The sequence below is a fragment of the Colobus angolensis genome, unplaced genomic scaffold (assembly GCF_000951035.1).
Source record: "Colobus angolensis palliatus isolate OR3802 unplaced genomic scaffold, Cang.pa_1.0 Scaffold279, whole genome shotgun sequence".
Classification (NCBI taxonomy): Eukaryota; Metazoa; Chordata; class Mammalia; order Primates; family Cercopithecidae; genus Colobus; species Colobus angolensis.
Window position 1 is genome coordinate 2110525 of NW_012116032.1, and position 16892 is coordinate 2127416.

Consider the following 16892-nt stretch of genomic DNA (forward strand, 5'->3'; position numbering starts at 1 on the left):
TAGGTTATTAAAAATGCAGTTTCCTGTGTTTACCACAGATCCACTAAAGCAGAGGCCCATGCAGGATTTGGGCATTTTGATATAAAGGCATATGTTGTTTTATTGTGCTTTTTTTTTTCTTTTTTTTTTACTGTACTTTGCAGATATTGCATTTTTTACACACTGAAGGTTTATAGTAACCCTGCATTGAGAAAGTCTTTGGTGCCATTTTCCTAACAACTTGGGTTCACTTCATGTCTCTGTGTCACATTTTGGTGAGTATTGCAATATTTCATGAAAGGAAGAGTTAACTGATGTGGCAAACTTCGTTGTTGTCTTATTTTCAGAAATTATCACAGCTTCCCCAACCTTTAGCAATAACTATTCTGATAAGTCAACAGCCATCAACACCGAGGCAAGACCCGTCACCAGCAAAAATACTGCAACCTGCTGAAGGCTCAGATGATGATGACGATATTTTAGCAATATAGTTTTTTTTTTCTTTTTTCTTTTTGTACAGATGGGTCATCCTATGTTGCCCAGGGTGGTCTCAAACTCTTGGACTCAAGGGATCCTCCTGCATTGGCCTTCCAGTATGCAAGGATTACAGGCATGAGTCACTGGGCCTGGCTATTTTAAAGTATTTTTTATGTAAGGTATGTGCATTTAGACATAATGCTACTGTATACTTAATAGACTATAGCACAGTATAAACATAACTTCTGTAAGTACTGGGAAACCAAACAATTTGTGTGACTCACTTTATTTTGATATTTGTTCCATTGTGAGACCAGAAATTAAACCCATAATATCTCTGAGGTGTGCCTGTATATGCTTCATCATTGATTTTTCTGCACAGCCATAGAAGAGTCCCTAGTATAAACTATTAGCTTTTTGGGTTTCTTTTTAGTGGATCTGATATTCTTCAACACCAATAAAACTTATACATTATAAAAAAAGGTTTTAAATTTTCAAAAAATTCTTAATTTTTTGGATTGACAAATTATGATTGAATACATTTATGGGGTATAATATGTTTTGATATGTATAGATACATGATGTGGCATAATTAAATAGAGCTAACTCACATATGCATCACCTCACTTGTCTATCTTTTTTTATGGTGACACATTTGAAACACGAAAAAATGTTTTTGATATAAGAACAAATGAACAATTTATTTAAATTCTTTGGCGGAGTAAAATATGATTCAGAAGTTGTGAAATCTGTCCATAATAACACCTTTTACCAAATAAAACGAGAAAATAATTTAAAAGTGAAGAAATAAAGCAGAGAGAGGGAGAGAGAGAATTTGGTATTCAGGTCATCAGATGAGGGCATTCTACCGATAATCACACCAATAATGCTGAGTTATATAATACACTTTGTTTTTCAAGTCTACTATAAGGCATATATCACTTATCTAGAAACTTCGTTTATAAATAAAGACTTTGTATAATAATAACAATGATAACTATCACTTACTGTATTTAAAAAATCCTCTCTGCAGCCCCATGAAGCAAGAACTTTGATGGTCTCCATTTCTAAGAGGAAACTGAGACACAGGGACTAAATAATTTGAGCCATGTCATACAGCAAGTGAACTGAGAAGCTAGATGTGTTCTCTTAACCACTACACATACTGCATCCTACCTATGAAGTCAACAGCAGGGATGAAGAAAAAAAAGTAGAAAATAGGAAGGAAACTAGGAAAACAAGGAGAGGTAAACACAAAGGCAGAAGAGGCTGGAAAAGGCCTTTCGATGAAGTAGGCAAAGAAAGAGTACGAAATATCCCTTATGCTGAGTCCTGCTTCCCTTGGTTACTGATTTTTGTATGCCACACTGTCCCTCTAGTATTCAAGCTCCAAGTGCAGCATTGTAGCCACAACCGCCTATCTTTACAAAAATATAAAACAATCATGTTTTAAAAATACTTTAAAAATATGATTGTATCCTTCACAAAACCTATCTGTGTTTGCCTGAGTCTCAGGCCACTCTGCTGCTTTTTAAATTCCTCAGCAGAAACAGATCTATGTATGCTGGGAGCTGATTTATTGCAAGGAAAATATCTGAGTTATCTGCCACTAATATCTAGATTTGAACAAAGATATTTTGTGACAATGCTGTAATTCAAAGGCATTTTAGAGCTCATGTCTTGGAGTTCATGCTTAGAAGATACTCTCAGGTAGGTAGGAGGAAGACAGAGCTTGGGGCATTCCTGAGACCTTACCCATTAATTAAGTCGCAATTGTCAATTGTCTTCCTTTAAAGTGTACTGCATTTGACCCTCCTACAGTTCATTGAGGGTAACATATTCCTATTTTACAGGTAAAGAAACCAACTCAGATATATTAAAGAGGCTGGGTTAGTAGGTAAAAAGTAAAGACTGAACCCCAGGGGCTGAGACTATAAATATAGTGCCCTATTTTACCACTGCCTTCCCAGGCATGGAGGTAACTCTGAAAGCCCAAGATTCAATCAGTTTAAGATCAGACGCCAAGTTGTTACCAAAGAGGTAAAGCTGACAAGAAATATAATGAGGAATAGTCTATCACTATAAAGTAGTGATGATGAATTTCTTAACTTTTTAAACTAAAACCAAGTCTAAAAAATTATTTTCAGAATCAAGTAAAGTTTTTTACATCAACTTTTTCTAAGCTTGCTGACAAACACCAAAGGCACTGAAATCTGTCTGCAGCACACTAAAGCCAAACTATGATAGTTAGGTATCTACTTGTAGGCTGGTAGCAATGGCATAGGGTCAGGAATTTAGGTGATTATGTTGATAATCTTAGTAGGGTAATATTGCAGTATTCATTCAGTCTTTCACATATTCAAAGTATATGTTGAAACATAAAAATTCCACATAAAAAGTGTGGGTGAAAATCCTCCCCATTATATGTCTTTGGGCCTGTATAGGATACTGTTTTTGATTTGAGTTGGCAGATAGAGGCCTAAGTCAGACTTTTGTCCCCACAGGATGGCCAATTTCATTATTTTCCAATATTTACTAGTTCACTCTTAATCTCTGCCAAGTATCATGGGCAAACAATATTTATTGGAAGGACTGGTTGAGAAGATAGCAGCATAAATACATAACCACTAGGAGCAATGCCCCACATCCCTGTTATCAAAGTGTTCCAGAAAACAGCAGCATTAGCATCACCTGAGAATTTGTCAAAAAGGTAAATGTTTCTATCCTAGATATACTGAATCAGAAACACAGCGATCTGTCCTTTAAACAGCTCTCCATGTAATCTTGTCGTAGACTGAGGTTTGAGAACTTCTACTCTAAGCTGATTGCTAGAGAATATCAACTTCAAATTTAAAAGATATTACAGGGTGAGTATCCCTTATCAAAATGCTAAGGATCAGAAATGTTTTAGATTTTGGATTTTTTCAGATTTTGTAGTATTTATACATATACAATGAGATACCTTGGGGATGAGACCCATGTCTAAACAGGAAATTCATTTACATCTTATATACATCTAAACACATAGCCTGAAGGCAATTTTATAAAATATTTTAAATAATTTTTTGCATAAGATAAAGTTTGGACTGTGTCTGACTGCAACCCATCACATGAGGTCAGGTGCAGGATTTTCCACAAATGGCAATCACATTGGCACTCAAAATGTTTTGGATTTTGGAAGCATTTTAAATTTCAGATTTTTTGATTAGGGATGTTCAACTTGTATTTTAAATTATAAAAATTGTGGTTGTTATAGACAATATTTATGTCCCTTGTAAAAAGCATGTGTTAAAATCCTAACTCCTAATATGATGGAAGGAAGGAAAATGAGGTCTTTGGTAGGATGGAGGACTCATGAATGGGATTAATGCTCTTATAATAGAGACCCTGGGAGCCCCCTCTCCCTTTCTGCCATATGAAGACACAAAGAGAGGATGACTCTCTACAAAACTAAAAGCAGGACCTCACCAGACACCGAATCTGCTGGCACCTTGATTTTGAATTTCCCAGCCTTCACAACTGTGAGAAATAAATTTTTGTGGCCAGGCGTGCTGGCTCACATCTGTAACCAGCACTTTGAGAGGCTGAGGCAGGTGAATCACTTGAGGCAGGAGTTCAAGACCAGCCTGACCATCATGGCGAAACACTGTCTCTACTAAAAATACAGAAATTAGCCATGCATGGTGGCACGTGCCTGTAATCCCAGCAACTCAGGAGGCTGAGGCAGGAGAATAGCTTAAACCTGGGAGGCAGAGGTTGCAGTGAGCCAGGATTGTACCCCTGCACTCCAGCCTGGGTGACAGAGCAAGACTCTATCAAAATAAATGAATAAATAAATAAGAAATACATTTTTGTTATTTAACCCACTTGGTCTATGACAGATTGTTATAGCAGACCAAATGGACTAAGACATTAGCATATCACAAAATTTGTTTCAAAATATAATTGCTTACCACATGCCCACATATCCACTGGCTTTCCATAAGGATCTTTACGTAAAACTTCTGGAGAAAGATATCCAGGTGTGCCAGCAAAACCTAGGGGAAAGAGGTGTTAATGAGTCACAGTTGAATTGACAAAACAATATGAAATGGGAAACTAAGAAAGAAAATTTTCGGGGGCTTCTTTATCTGATGATATGTTTTTCAAAATACAACAAGGTTCTCAGAGCAATAAATAGTGTAGACTTTCTCTTTATAGAAATATCAACACTAGTATGCCCTGCCCTGTAACTCATTTGAAAAAAAATATATTTTTTTTCAGATATGAAGGCCAATCTACTATGCTGCAAAGTCACTCTGTACACTTAAGGCCATTTCCAGTTAGTAATTCTTATTGTCCTTTATGTATATGGGAGTTAAAACTACACCTGAAAAGAAATATGGAGAAGAACTCACCAGGAGAAGATATAAGCCCAAAACATATCACAGAGCTCACTGTGTACTAATAAATAATCAGTATGTACTTGTAACTGGCAACTAAAGAGAAGATGCAGGAATATTCAGATGAATCACTATTAAACAAGTATCAACTAGACATTCAACTTAAGAAAGAGATGTAGTAATAAAAACTAGATGGGGAAAGAAAACCTCATATTATACATATTGGTATAGAATTCAATAAGTTACACTTAAAAACAATTTATGGCTAGAATCTAGAGTAAAATATTTATTCCTGAAAATAACAGTTTTTTAAATAAAAATGTTTGCTTGAAACGTACTAAAAATAACTATCCTCATTTGGGAGTTTTCTTTAAAAGCACAAATAAACCAAAAAAAACTTTTTAAAAGTGTGTATAATGGAATTTCTCCAACCACAGATCACTGATGAAACACACTGTTACTTATTGAAATGCAAAGTGTCCAAGAAAGAAACTTTTTCCCCCTCATTTCTGTGACAAATTTATACTTATTAAGTACAAATAATATGCAAAGAGGTATTAAAAAGACAATATATACAACACAGTTACTTCTCTGAACAAAATAGAAAATGAAGAAAAAAATTTTGCACTCAATCTTTTTTCTTTTCTATTACCATTCTTTTTCTGTTTGTTTTGGGGGAAGATTGGACAGACAATTAGAAGGGACTCCAAGGAAAGACCTATATGTTGTAATTTAGCTTCAAATGGACCCTGGGTAATCCATCTGTACCTCAAACTTGCCTTGAAATAAATATTTGGTTGGTAGTTGTGAGGTAAAGAGAATTACTGACAATAATGGTGGTTCCACTGCCTAAAGCTTGAAGATTTCCTCAAGGCAGTCTGTGAATTCCAAGGTAGAGATGGGCACAATTGCTTTAAAGAGTTTGCCAGTGCTTCTGTCCCCTCCACTCTCACCATCCTCCTCCAACTCCTCTAGAGTTGACAGGCACTGAGACTCCAATGAGAAACCGACGCTAAAGTCCAGATTAAATCCAATGTTCTCAGTGAGCACTTTCAGATCCTTTATCATCTGGCTACCCTTCATTCATTCAACATGATTTCATTCTCCTTCTGAGCCTTTGACCTGACTAATCTCTTCAAGGTCTTTAAAAAATGGTCTTCTCATTGTCACCTTTGATACTACTGTTTTCTGTTACTTGAATCCTCAATATTTTTTCTCTACCCATTTTCTAACAGAGTGGCTCTAAGTTATTTCCATCTTAGAACTCTCCTTAGCTACCTACAGTTCTCAGTGATCCCTTCTCACCCTGAATTTCAACCACTCTTTTATACACAGTCTGTACTCTTCTGTCTAAATCAGTAAACTTTAATAATGTATGATTTCAATAACTTAGAATGCATGGCCAGAAATAGGAAATGTTAACAATATCTCTCCTAAGCTTCCCTAAGACAGGGAAGTAAGTTATTATGTGAGTAAGAAATGAAAAGATCATTTAAAATGTAAATTATTACAAACCTCTTCTGAAGACTAAAATTCTAAGAGAAAACCATCATGCTCATTCTCACTTAGTTACAATCATCATTTGAGCGGTCAGTGGGGTCCTTACCCCAAGAATATTGAAGCATATATCTAAATGCATGGATGTTAGGACACAATGTACTGTACAATGTGACCTCATAAATTCAGACATACAGGGGGTAAAATAGATAAGACCTTCTTTGTGGGAAACTAAACTTGCAAGAATCTAGGATTCGCATACTACATGCCATCAATAGAAAAAGTAATGAGAGCTTGCCTTTTTTAGGGATAGCGTATGTTTCTTACTTTGAAAAACCAATAAGAATATCAAAATAGATAACACAAAGAGAAAAGAGAATTACTGACTGTTGGAAATGTATCCATTGTAACATACTGGCATAAAAAGAATCTTAATATCATAAAAAAGAGACATAACAGCAACCAAGCAAAGCAATTCTTCCAAGAACCAAGATCTTGGTAGTTATGTTTCTTTTTTGTTTCCTAGCAGCAACAAAATGCTAGAAATGTACTGCAAATAACATGTCCAGTTCCATAAGAGAAACAGAATATATCTGAATATTTCCTTTTGGTAAATTTTCTAGCCATCTTATCAAGTATAGTGACAGGGTGTTTACTTCTACCATTTTTGGCTAGTGTTCCAACAGACCAGACTAGAAAATGAAAAGTAAATATGGGAAAAAACAAACAAGTTTGGACTTGAAAAATGATAATAAAAAAAACCCCAAAATAAACAGCTTCCATAATGCTTTGTATTATCTATTATGTTGTTTCGTATACATATTATATGCTTTTTTCTTATTTGTAATAGACCTTGTATATTTATTAAAATAAAATTATGTAAAAGCCTGAAGCTCTAGTATTTCACATAATGAAGAAAGAGTTCTGCTCTTTATCAAAATTAGAATAACCATAATCATTGATATTACATTTTGAAAGATAAAATTAATCAGTCAAAATATATGGGACTATAATGGCAGATCATAATGAATAAACATCAAAACAGGTCATTCATTATTAAAACATGCCTTTACTCCTAATACTTAAATATATATCTGGCAGTTCATTAGAAAGAAACATAGAACACTACATGTCTCCTTTTTCCTCAGGTTACCATGAAGATTTGCTTGAACTTGAGAAAAGAAAAAGAAAGAGAAAAAAGAAGTATATTCTCTTAAGTTTAGACACTATGTTTTTCTATACTTCTGAAATACTGAATTGCCTTAGAACTTAAGATGTTGCTTCTTTTAAACGTTATTACTGTAACAGGTACCTTAACAATAACTTAATTGTTGACAGCACCATACTGATGAAGTGGAAATTTTATTGCTGAGCTGTCACTGCTTCTTTGGGACCAGCTTGTTTTTAGAAATCAATAACAATTTGAAATCTATGTACTTTTATTTGGATGCTATTGCTTTTACTGACCTGATATTTGTCTTCTACTCACTGATACACTAAATAACTTTCACTGAATATGCAAAGAACTATGTCATTGTTTCACACCAAGACGGTTTTGAAAACTTATTGAACATCCTTTATAGCTCTCTCAAGTTTCTATGGACTATTTCACTCAATCTTATAACAGTCCTGTGAAGAAGTGTTTATTATCCCATTTACAAAGAGCACAGTGACTTCACAGATTTAAAGTGACTTGCTCAATATCATACAGCTGTTAAGAATCAGAGCCAAGATATAAATTCATATATTCTGATTCAAAAAGTAAAATTTTTTTTACTACACATAGCCCTGTTCTCAAACTGTATGTGTCCTAGCAGAGGAGATAAAACATTAAGCTCAAAAACAGAAGAGATTTAAGGAGCTTGATTCCAACATTCTTGTAATCATCAAACACAGCTGCTGATGTTAATTTGAGCCTCAGACCTGATAACAAAGGTTTCTATCTTATTCCTGATATCCTATCATCACCTTTACCAATTTCTGGCAATTATATCCCTGGGCCTAAGTTCCCATTTTTGTATCCTGCCTCATATCCCAAGTCTCTCATGAGGTGGGGTCCTGCTTTGCTCTACACAGGACTCGAGTCCTGTCCTCGAACCCAATGTCTGGGACTTTCATGTTTCCTAAACAGATTCCCTTAGAGTTTATATTTCTTGTCTGATCTGTATGTTATTTGGAACTTGCTTGCTCCTACACCCTCCCTAGTCAAACCTATCATCAAGTATAATTTGAATGATTGCTTTAGTCTAACTGGGTCCTTGCTTTCAGATTAACTATCCTTAAATCATCTTCTATACTTCTACTGGAATCATTATTAAACAACATACACCTCTCTTCTAAAAATGTTTTACCAGATCCCAAAACCTCTAAGGTGAAATCCAAACCCTTCAAATAAACATAAAATCATTTCCTGCCTCATTAACTACTATTCACCTGAGTATACTTTAGCTTTATCAAACTTCTTGTTTTACTGAAATAGTTTCATGCCTCTGAGCCTTTCCATATGCAGATCCCTCTATCTGGAATGCTTTAATCTTCTTGCATGACGGTGAACAAAGTCCCATTCATCCTTTAGGCAACCATAGGTGTTAAGGCAATTATTGAACCTCTCTCCAGAGGTAGGTTTTTGTACTTCCTGTCTGGTGTTCCGTCAGCTCCTTATACATTCCTATGTTAAGATACTTCCATCCTGAATGGTAAATAGCTACTGATACAAAAGCCTCAGCTCCTCCAGGGTCAGGACGTCCTACTTAATTTATGTGTCTCTAATATTTGCTTTGCTCATCTCTGTGGTAGTCCCACTACTTCCTGTTCAACCTTTAACTCCTGTTACAATATATTCTTTCTGTGTTAACTGTACTCTTTTCCAGGATACAGAGATCATTTGACTCTCTAATTTACCGACCTAATCTAGGTCCTACCTTCTTTTAGTTTGCAGTTAATGGGAACAAGATTATTAAAAAGTTAAAATATTATTAACTAAATGACAAGTTTGGAGGTATTAAATTCATCTGGGATTGGAGGGTAAAAAGACAATGTAAAAGGTAATATTAAACATGGGAGGGACTTCAAACAAGAATGACTGTCAGGTACTACTGAAACAGGACAGGCAGCAGGAACTGAGGTCCTGCATTAGGCTGCCAGGAAGGCTTGGCACACCATCTACTCCCAGTAACAGCTGGGGCGGATAAGGGAGATGTGAATCCTGGGAGTAATATGCACATCTCGGGAGATGTGTACATTAGGGATACAGAAAAGCATTTGCATATAAAACAAAGAAATAGCATGTCTTTAGTCCTCTATTTGTTGTGCTCAGAAGAAAAGAAATCAGAAATGAAGGGCATTAAAAAAATTATCTAACCTCAACACACTGAAAGTCAGAAGAGAAGTAAGACAGGGTTGGGGAGAGGTTATATTTTTAGAACTCTACATGAGAAGTGGATTGGATATTGGAAAATGGCAGAGAGAGGCATATGAAAATTAATGAGTAAATAATTTATTCAGGCTGAATACTGAAACAAAACCTAAGTCTGGTTAGAAATACTATAATTTAAATTTATTTGGAATTAATTTCTTCCTTAATTGTAAAGAAGCAGAAATTTCATCACATAAAAATTTCTAAATTATCAGAATTTTTGAGAGGAAAGTGGCATGTTGAAGACATAAAATAACTAAGGTGAAATACACACATAAATACATGCTTCATAATTTTTAAACAATCTTTAATTCATAAATCATAAAGTATTATATGTGAAATATCCTGTGTTTCTTGAGCATCTACTATTCACATAGCAGTTTTTGGCATCATATGAGGCTGCATGCAAACAATCAACTTTCTTTCAAATAAAAAAAGTATTCTTTGAATGTTGTAATCCTCTAATTAATGCTTACTAAATAATGCACTTTCTCAAACATTCTTTGAGAAAAAAAGTGTATGTCTTCTTGTTCTCCCATTAATATTTTCCCTTAAATTATTTCTAGAGTATATACCCTTTAATGTCAATAAAAGTAAGTGCTTATAAAGGCACAATATCTTAAAATTAGTCAAATTGTTATTAGAATGAACTTTTCCATTTTATTTTCACTAGGAAGTGGGATTAGGAGCCAGAAGTCGGAAGCCAGAAGACTACAGGTAGCATGAAGGAGGGGGCCCTACTCACCAAACCACGCCTGCTGGTCCCCTTGAACTTCTATGGCTAAGCCAAAGTCTGCCAATTTCACAGCTGCTCCCTTGGATTTGCTAGCTAAAAGCAAATTCTCAGGCTTTATTTAGAAAGAAAAAAAAGAGAGACTGAAGTGAGAACCTATTTTAAGCGACTATTCAAAACTAACAATATTTTACAGGATTAGGGGGAAAAAAATTCATGCACTGTCATCTCTCCTGGAGACTGCCATTCCTAAATCCCAGGGAAAATACAGTTAGAAAATGATTAAATATTATCATGTGTGCAGGCTTCAGACAGATGCATAACTGTCCTAGAGAGATACTGGGTAGAAGAGAGAATATATTTGGGGAGGGATCAAATGAATGAGAGCACCTGTCTTGACCTGCTCACATGTTTCCAAGGACCGTTCAGGATTCAGACTTGGCCATGGACATTGACTTAGAAGCCTAACAGAGCAGACATTTTCAGCAGAAGGAAACTTGGCAAAATAATAACAAGAGTTGGACCAATCTACAGACATTTGGCAAATGAAACTGTGCAAATTAAATCCTAGTTAACTTCAAGAGTTTGGACCCAAATGTAGTGATTTTGATTCCTCAATGTTTCCAAACAATTTTGGTGCAAATTTTGGAGACTTACTCTGAATTATGTATTAAAATTGCTGTCTTTAAGAATCTGTTTATTCTTAAAGGCAGAAAGAGTATACTACTATTTGCCAAATGTTATAGTCAGCTTTTTTTTTTCTTTATAAGCCAGCTTTTAAAACATAATTTACATTTCTTCAAAGTGTGATTCAGAGCATTACTTATATATTTATTCTTTCATCTCAGAGTACTATGAGAAAGACATATTTTTATTTTCTCGGGTATTTATCATTATGCAAGGGCCGATAACTCAGTCTTGGAATAAGGCTGTGTCTATACCACTGTTTCCCAACCAATGTATCAAGACACATTAGTACTTTTAAAATAAGCACCAGGGAACAGTCTTCAATTTCCACAAATTGCTTTTGTGGATTTTCAGAAATTAAGATGGTTAGGAAAAGGAGGCTGATTAATATATACAGTTAAGGATGTACAACTCCAAACTCGATAAATATATTGGGTTAGAATGTATGTGGGAGAATGGTTCAAAGTCCTCCTATTTGGGGAGAAAACCCAGCAAATTTAGAGGTGTGTCTCAGAAAAAAGCTGGGAAACAATGGACTCTACAAGTGCCAAAACGATTGTCTGAAAATCTAAAAATTCAGTCAATCAAATTCATTTTGTTTATATGTTAATAAACAAGAAATGTCATGCTTTAAAAATCAAATTGGCTACATTTTTCTCACTGAATTAGTTAATTCTGTTGCTTGTTTGGACCTTGTGTAAACACAGCCTAAACCAGTACCTAATTTATTAATTAAGCCAGCCATGCAAATTAGCAAAGACCCATAACCAGAACTTGGAAGAAATTAGGTTAAATCTATAAGAAATTAGAATGTTGGTGAGTAAGTTTTAACCAAGTACCAGACTTCTTCAGGCTATTGTTGCTCACTGCCATCAGATTCATTGCTATTATGATGACTGGTAAATGTGAGAAAACTTTTCTAATTTTGTGGGGCTGATAGGGATTTTTAACCACCTCAACAGTAAATACATAATTTAATTTGGAGTATGGGATGAAGATATCTCAAGAATATAAAAGGCTTTTATTCTGAAATGACTTTTAGTAAAACCTAACATTTGAAATTTATTTGGAACTTTGTTTATCAGTATACTATAGTATCTACTCATGTTAAATTATTTTCAATTGACATTTTATTTTTGCAACTAAAATTTATGGTCTACCACATTGATGCATTTCCTAATTTGATCAAGAAGTTCAGTTCCAACTATTAATTCATGGAATAATCAACTCGGATAAAGCTCATCAAACTGTAAGCAATGGTTGATTCTAATTCTTCACTTTCAAAAGCATTGGCATGTCAGAGATTTCTGTTAATACACATCTGTCCTAATTTGTCAACCACAGACTCATTCAAAAAAAGAGTTCCAATCACTTTAGAAATCACATTTTAGGTGTTTGAAGTCAAGTGATAAGTTTGTTGAGCAACTGTCAGCGTCACTGGTAAATAACCTTTTAAAAAATAGTGTGTTTTCACTCTTATCACTAAATGAAAAAGCTGCTGGGCAGGGCTATGTGCATTATGCCTCAAGCACCAAGTACCTGCCAATTCAGAAGAAATGGAACATCTTAGACTTTTACCATGCACATATATCCTCTGAATGACTGGGGCAAATATTCATAACTAAAGAAGATCTCACTGTAGGGCCTTTGTGAGTCATCCAGAAAATAGTAAATCCATCTGGACCAGAGTTGCACCTTATACTCATGAAGACTGTTCAGCTGCAGTTATGTACAAGAAAAGGCAGGGTTATTTGAAGGTGACTGTGTAGATGTAACAATTAAGAGACTAACATGATTTCATATTTAGGCAAACCTGAAATACAGAATTATATAATGAAAATTAAAAAATTAGGATGATTACTGAAATTTAAGATCTAAAATGAAATTGTATAATGAAAACTAAAAAGTTTAGGATGATGAGTTTAAGGGATTATTCACTTTTTAATATTTCATCACAAGATTGCTTTAAAGGGCAGCTCCAATGAAGCATTAAAAATAATCACACAAGTTTGATTTCTATATAACTCTTTGGTATATATCAGTTTGAATAATTCTCCTATCATGTTCTGTGATTGTGTGGGAGGCTTAATCACTAAGACTTTCTAAAGCAACATTTTAATCAGGACAAGCACATTCATTCTAATTTTCCTGAATTACTACCACTCATATAGCTTCCAAGTTAAAAATATATTGTACTACAAAATTTTGTTGGCAAGGTTAAATTCTGAATGCCTACAGAAAGGAAGATAATTTGCAAATATAGTTTACCCAACCTGAAAGGGTATAATTTCTCACCTAATTAATGATTACCTCCTTAGAAAGGACCACCACTACACAATTATTTGCTACTATTCCACTTTTTTGATTTTCTAACACAAATCGGACAGATGAGATCAGAAACCCAGATCTTCAAATGTAGCTAGTTGACTATGGACCACAGCACTGTGAGAGAAACAGGCAGGGTGATAATTTAGATGAAGATCTGGGTTCATGTCCTGGCCCTAACTGTTATTACCTATGTGGACTTGGACAACTCACAAATGCCTGGAGCTAATTAATTAGCTCCTTAATTTCTCAAATGAACATTATAAGGGTACTAAATTATATCTCATAACAGTTTCTATGAAATAATAAAATCACACTGAGTTTTATCATAGGAACTCTGTCCTCTGTGGTGACAACATACACATTAGTGATTAGCTACTACATTCCAGTGCAGCTGGTCATTTCAATGTGCAGAACATTTAATATTTGTAACTTGAGGAATGTCTTTATTAATGATGCCAACTTAATGCAATCTATTATGTTAGTCTTTATATATTGAAAGGATCTTTAGATTCTTATAACGAAATCCCTTTCTAGGTTGGTTTTTAAATAGAGTGCACAGACATTCTTACACATAGGTTCCTTCCCCACCCCCATTGCTTCCTAATGATGCAGGATTTTCCATGACATCTGGTCTCAGTGTCAACAACCATTTATAGCACATCAGCTGTAATGAGCAGCAACTGTTTGCAAGTTTTGTTCTGTACTTTCATACGAATACAATGGCAACTTCTTTCAATATGATTCAAGGTTTTCTTGAAACTGTTCAAATGCCTCAAAGTACACAGGCAGGTTGATGGAATCACTTTCAGAACTGGAAGAGACTTGGGAGATAAAATAACTCAAACCTTTCAGTTTCTACATGAGGTAGGGAGGCCCAAAAACATGAAGCCAAGACCTGAAGCTAGATTTTCTAATTCTTTCCTTTTAAAGATGTGATACTAAAGAAACTCCACCAATAGTATAAAAACAGTTATTTTTAAAAGGTAGTTCATTCAGTAGATGTTTTTAGAAGAATTTGAAGTACTCAAAAATATTTACTACCCATATCCAAAACTTATGAAAAAACATAGTTTTAACCTTGCTTCACCAATTATCACATCTTTATTAAGAAACTGATTTGGCAAAAGCAATGGCCTTTAGCATTAATCATATCAAGCTTTAATTTGTGCACATCTAAAAGACTCAACCATTAGGAATATATACGTAAAATCTTGTGTGTTTTATTTCTTTTTAAATTTTTGAATATTATAAAAAGCAAATTACTAATTTTATTATTCTATATTATTTCATTCTTACATTCCTTTGGATATTATTTTTTAAGGAGTAAAAATTGCCTTTTAAAATTTCTTTCCTTTATTGGAGAATCTCACTCTTTTAACAGAAAATCATTCTCTGCTTGGTGTGTTTTCTGTCACTTATCTTTTGCCAAAGAAGGTGCGAATGAAGCTCCCCAAAATAAACTATTTTTTTTTTTTTTTAGTTTTGCATGAATTGAAAAGCTTGAATGTCAAGCTCACTTGTCCCATTTGTATACATGGTACAAAGGATTTTAGCTTTTATTTTTGTGTGGAATTAACGCCTGAATTCATGTACTTAGCACAAGGAGTTTCTAGCAGATGTATGTGCTATAAGTTTGCAATTAGGAGGTACTCTTTCTATTGCTATGCATATATGAGCAAGTTCGTAAGAATCATTCTGTATTCCATTCCTGTTTATTAATTTACTTTTACATTATCAGCACACACTGCTGGGTAGACTGAAAGAACCAGAGTGTAACTGCGGTGGGATAGTGCCAATTACCCACAGCTTCTCCACTGCCTGACAAACACTAGACACTCAATAAAGAAATACTGGAATGACTAAATGAATTATTAAACTGATCAAATACATACTTTGTTTCAAAAATATCTAAACATACACACACAGATGATGTGTTCCTTAAACTTTTATCTAAACAAGGCTCTGAGAAAAGTATAATACTCGTGATTTTATAATTACCCAATAAATTTCACAGGTTGATATATCTACTACCCGTGGTTAACAAGAACTTACTGGCTGGGCACGGTGGCTCACGCTTGTAATCCCAGCACTTTGGCAGGCCAAGGCGGGCGGATCACGAGGTCCAGAGATCAAGACCATCCCGGCTAACACCGTGAAACCCCGTCTCTCTAAAAATACAAAAAAATTAGCCGGGCGTGGTGACGAGTGCCTGTAGTTCCAGACACTCCAGAGGCTGAGGCAGGAGAATGGCGTGAACCCGGGAGGCAGAGCTTGCAGTGAGCCGAGATCGCGCCACTGCACTCCAGCCTGGGCAAACGAGCAAGATTCCATCTCAAAAAAAAAAAAAAAAAAAAAAAAAAAATTTACTAAATACTTCTCATCTCTCCGCTTCCCTGAAAACTAATTCCTTTCCCACTCTTGTCATAAATTTATTTCTGTGAAACAGCCTTAAAGTTCCCATCAAATCTCCAAATTCTCTTCATTAAAATCTCTCTTTCTCTCTCATATCCATCTAATCCATCTATCCATCCATTCAATGACGTTTCCATTAAGTAATGTTGTTCTTCTGAATAGGGGCTGATACTAAAGGCAGCATTCTCTGCTGAAGCAATTCACAGGGTGTTAATTTGTTGCTAAAGATTCAGTTGTGTGTATGAAGCCTCCTATCCAGATTGTTGTTCATGAAATAGTTTAATAACCATTTCTGGCACATTTGAACTGCAGAAATCTTACTACTTTGTTTCAAATATAGTTATTTGAAAAAGCATAGCTTTATAACTATCTCCTTTACTTATTCTGTCAACTAAGTCATAGAAATTGTATTCTCCAGGATCTTAAATGAGAAAACATATCTGATCTGACATTCCTTTATTTCTTGTGACGTTAAAAATTGTCATTTGTTACTGCAACCTTGCTTTGACCTAATATTTTTCTGAATGCAGTACTTGTCTGATGTACTTCCTCCTTTCTGGGAAGAACATCACCAATAAGCTTTTCACATATGTATATATATTGATTTTTTTTTTTTTTTTTTGTAGGGATGGGGTCTTGCTATGTTACACAGGCTGGTATTGAACTCCTGGCCTCAAGCAATCCTCTTGCCTCAGTCTCCCAAAGTGCTTGGATTACAGGCATGGGCCACTGCACCTGGCCTACATACATATTTTTAAATGATCCTTAATTCAATGGCCAGCAGGGTTTCATGCACACAAGGTCTGTTCTTGTTTTGCTCAGTAATTTATGTCCACATTTAAAATGATGCGTAAGTAGCTGCTGAAGTAATGTTTGATGAATATTCCTTCTTCTCTTTTTGTATTTGAACTTTAAACCACCAATTCACAAATATTTAACACTGAGTTACAACACTCAGCTCTTTATAAAGAATCTATATTTT

The 16892-nt window shown here is 34.8% G+C and overlaps 1 protein-coding gene across 5 annotated transcripts in view; it reads right to left on the bottom strand.

Moving 5' to 3' along the window:
- CAMK2D (calcium/calmodulin-dependent protein kinase II delta) overlaps positions 1–16892 on the bottom strand; it is a 319303-nt gene that overhangs the window by 70820 nt on the left and 231591 nt on the right. For all 5 annotated transcript variants that reach the window (XM_011948374.1, XM_011948371.1, XM_011948373.1 and 2 more), the window contains exons 7-8: positions 10496–10598; positions 4410–4493 (exon numbers count right to left, since the gene is read on the bottom strand). In XM_011948374.1, coding sequence (XP_011803764.1) covers positions 4410–4493; positions 10496–10598 — 187 coding nt within the window. The remainder of the gene's footprint in view (positions 1–4409; positions 4494–10495; positions 10599–16892) is intronic.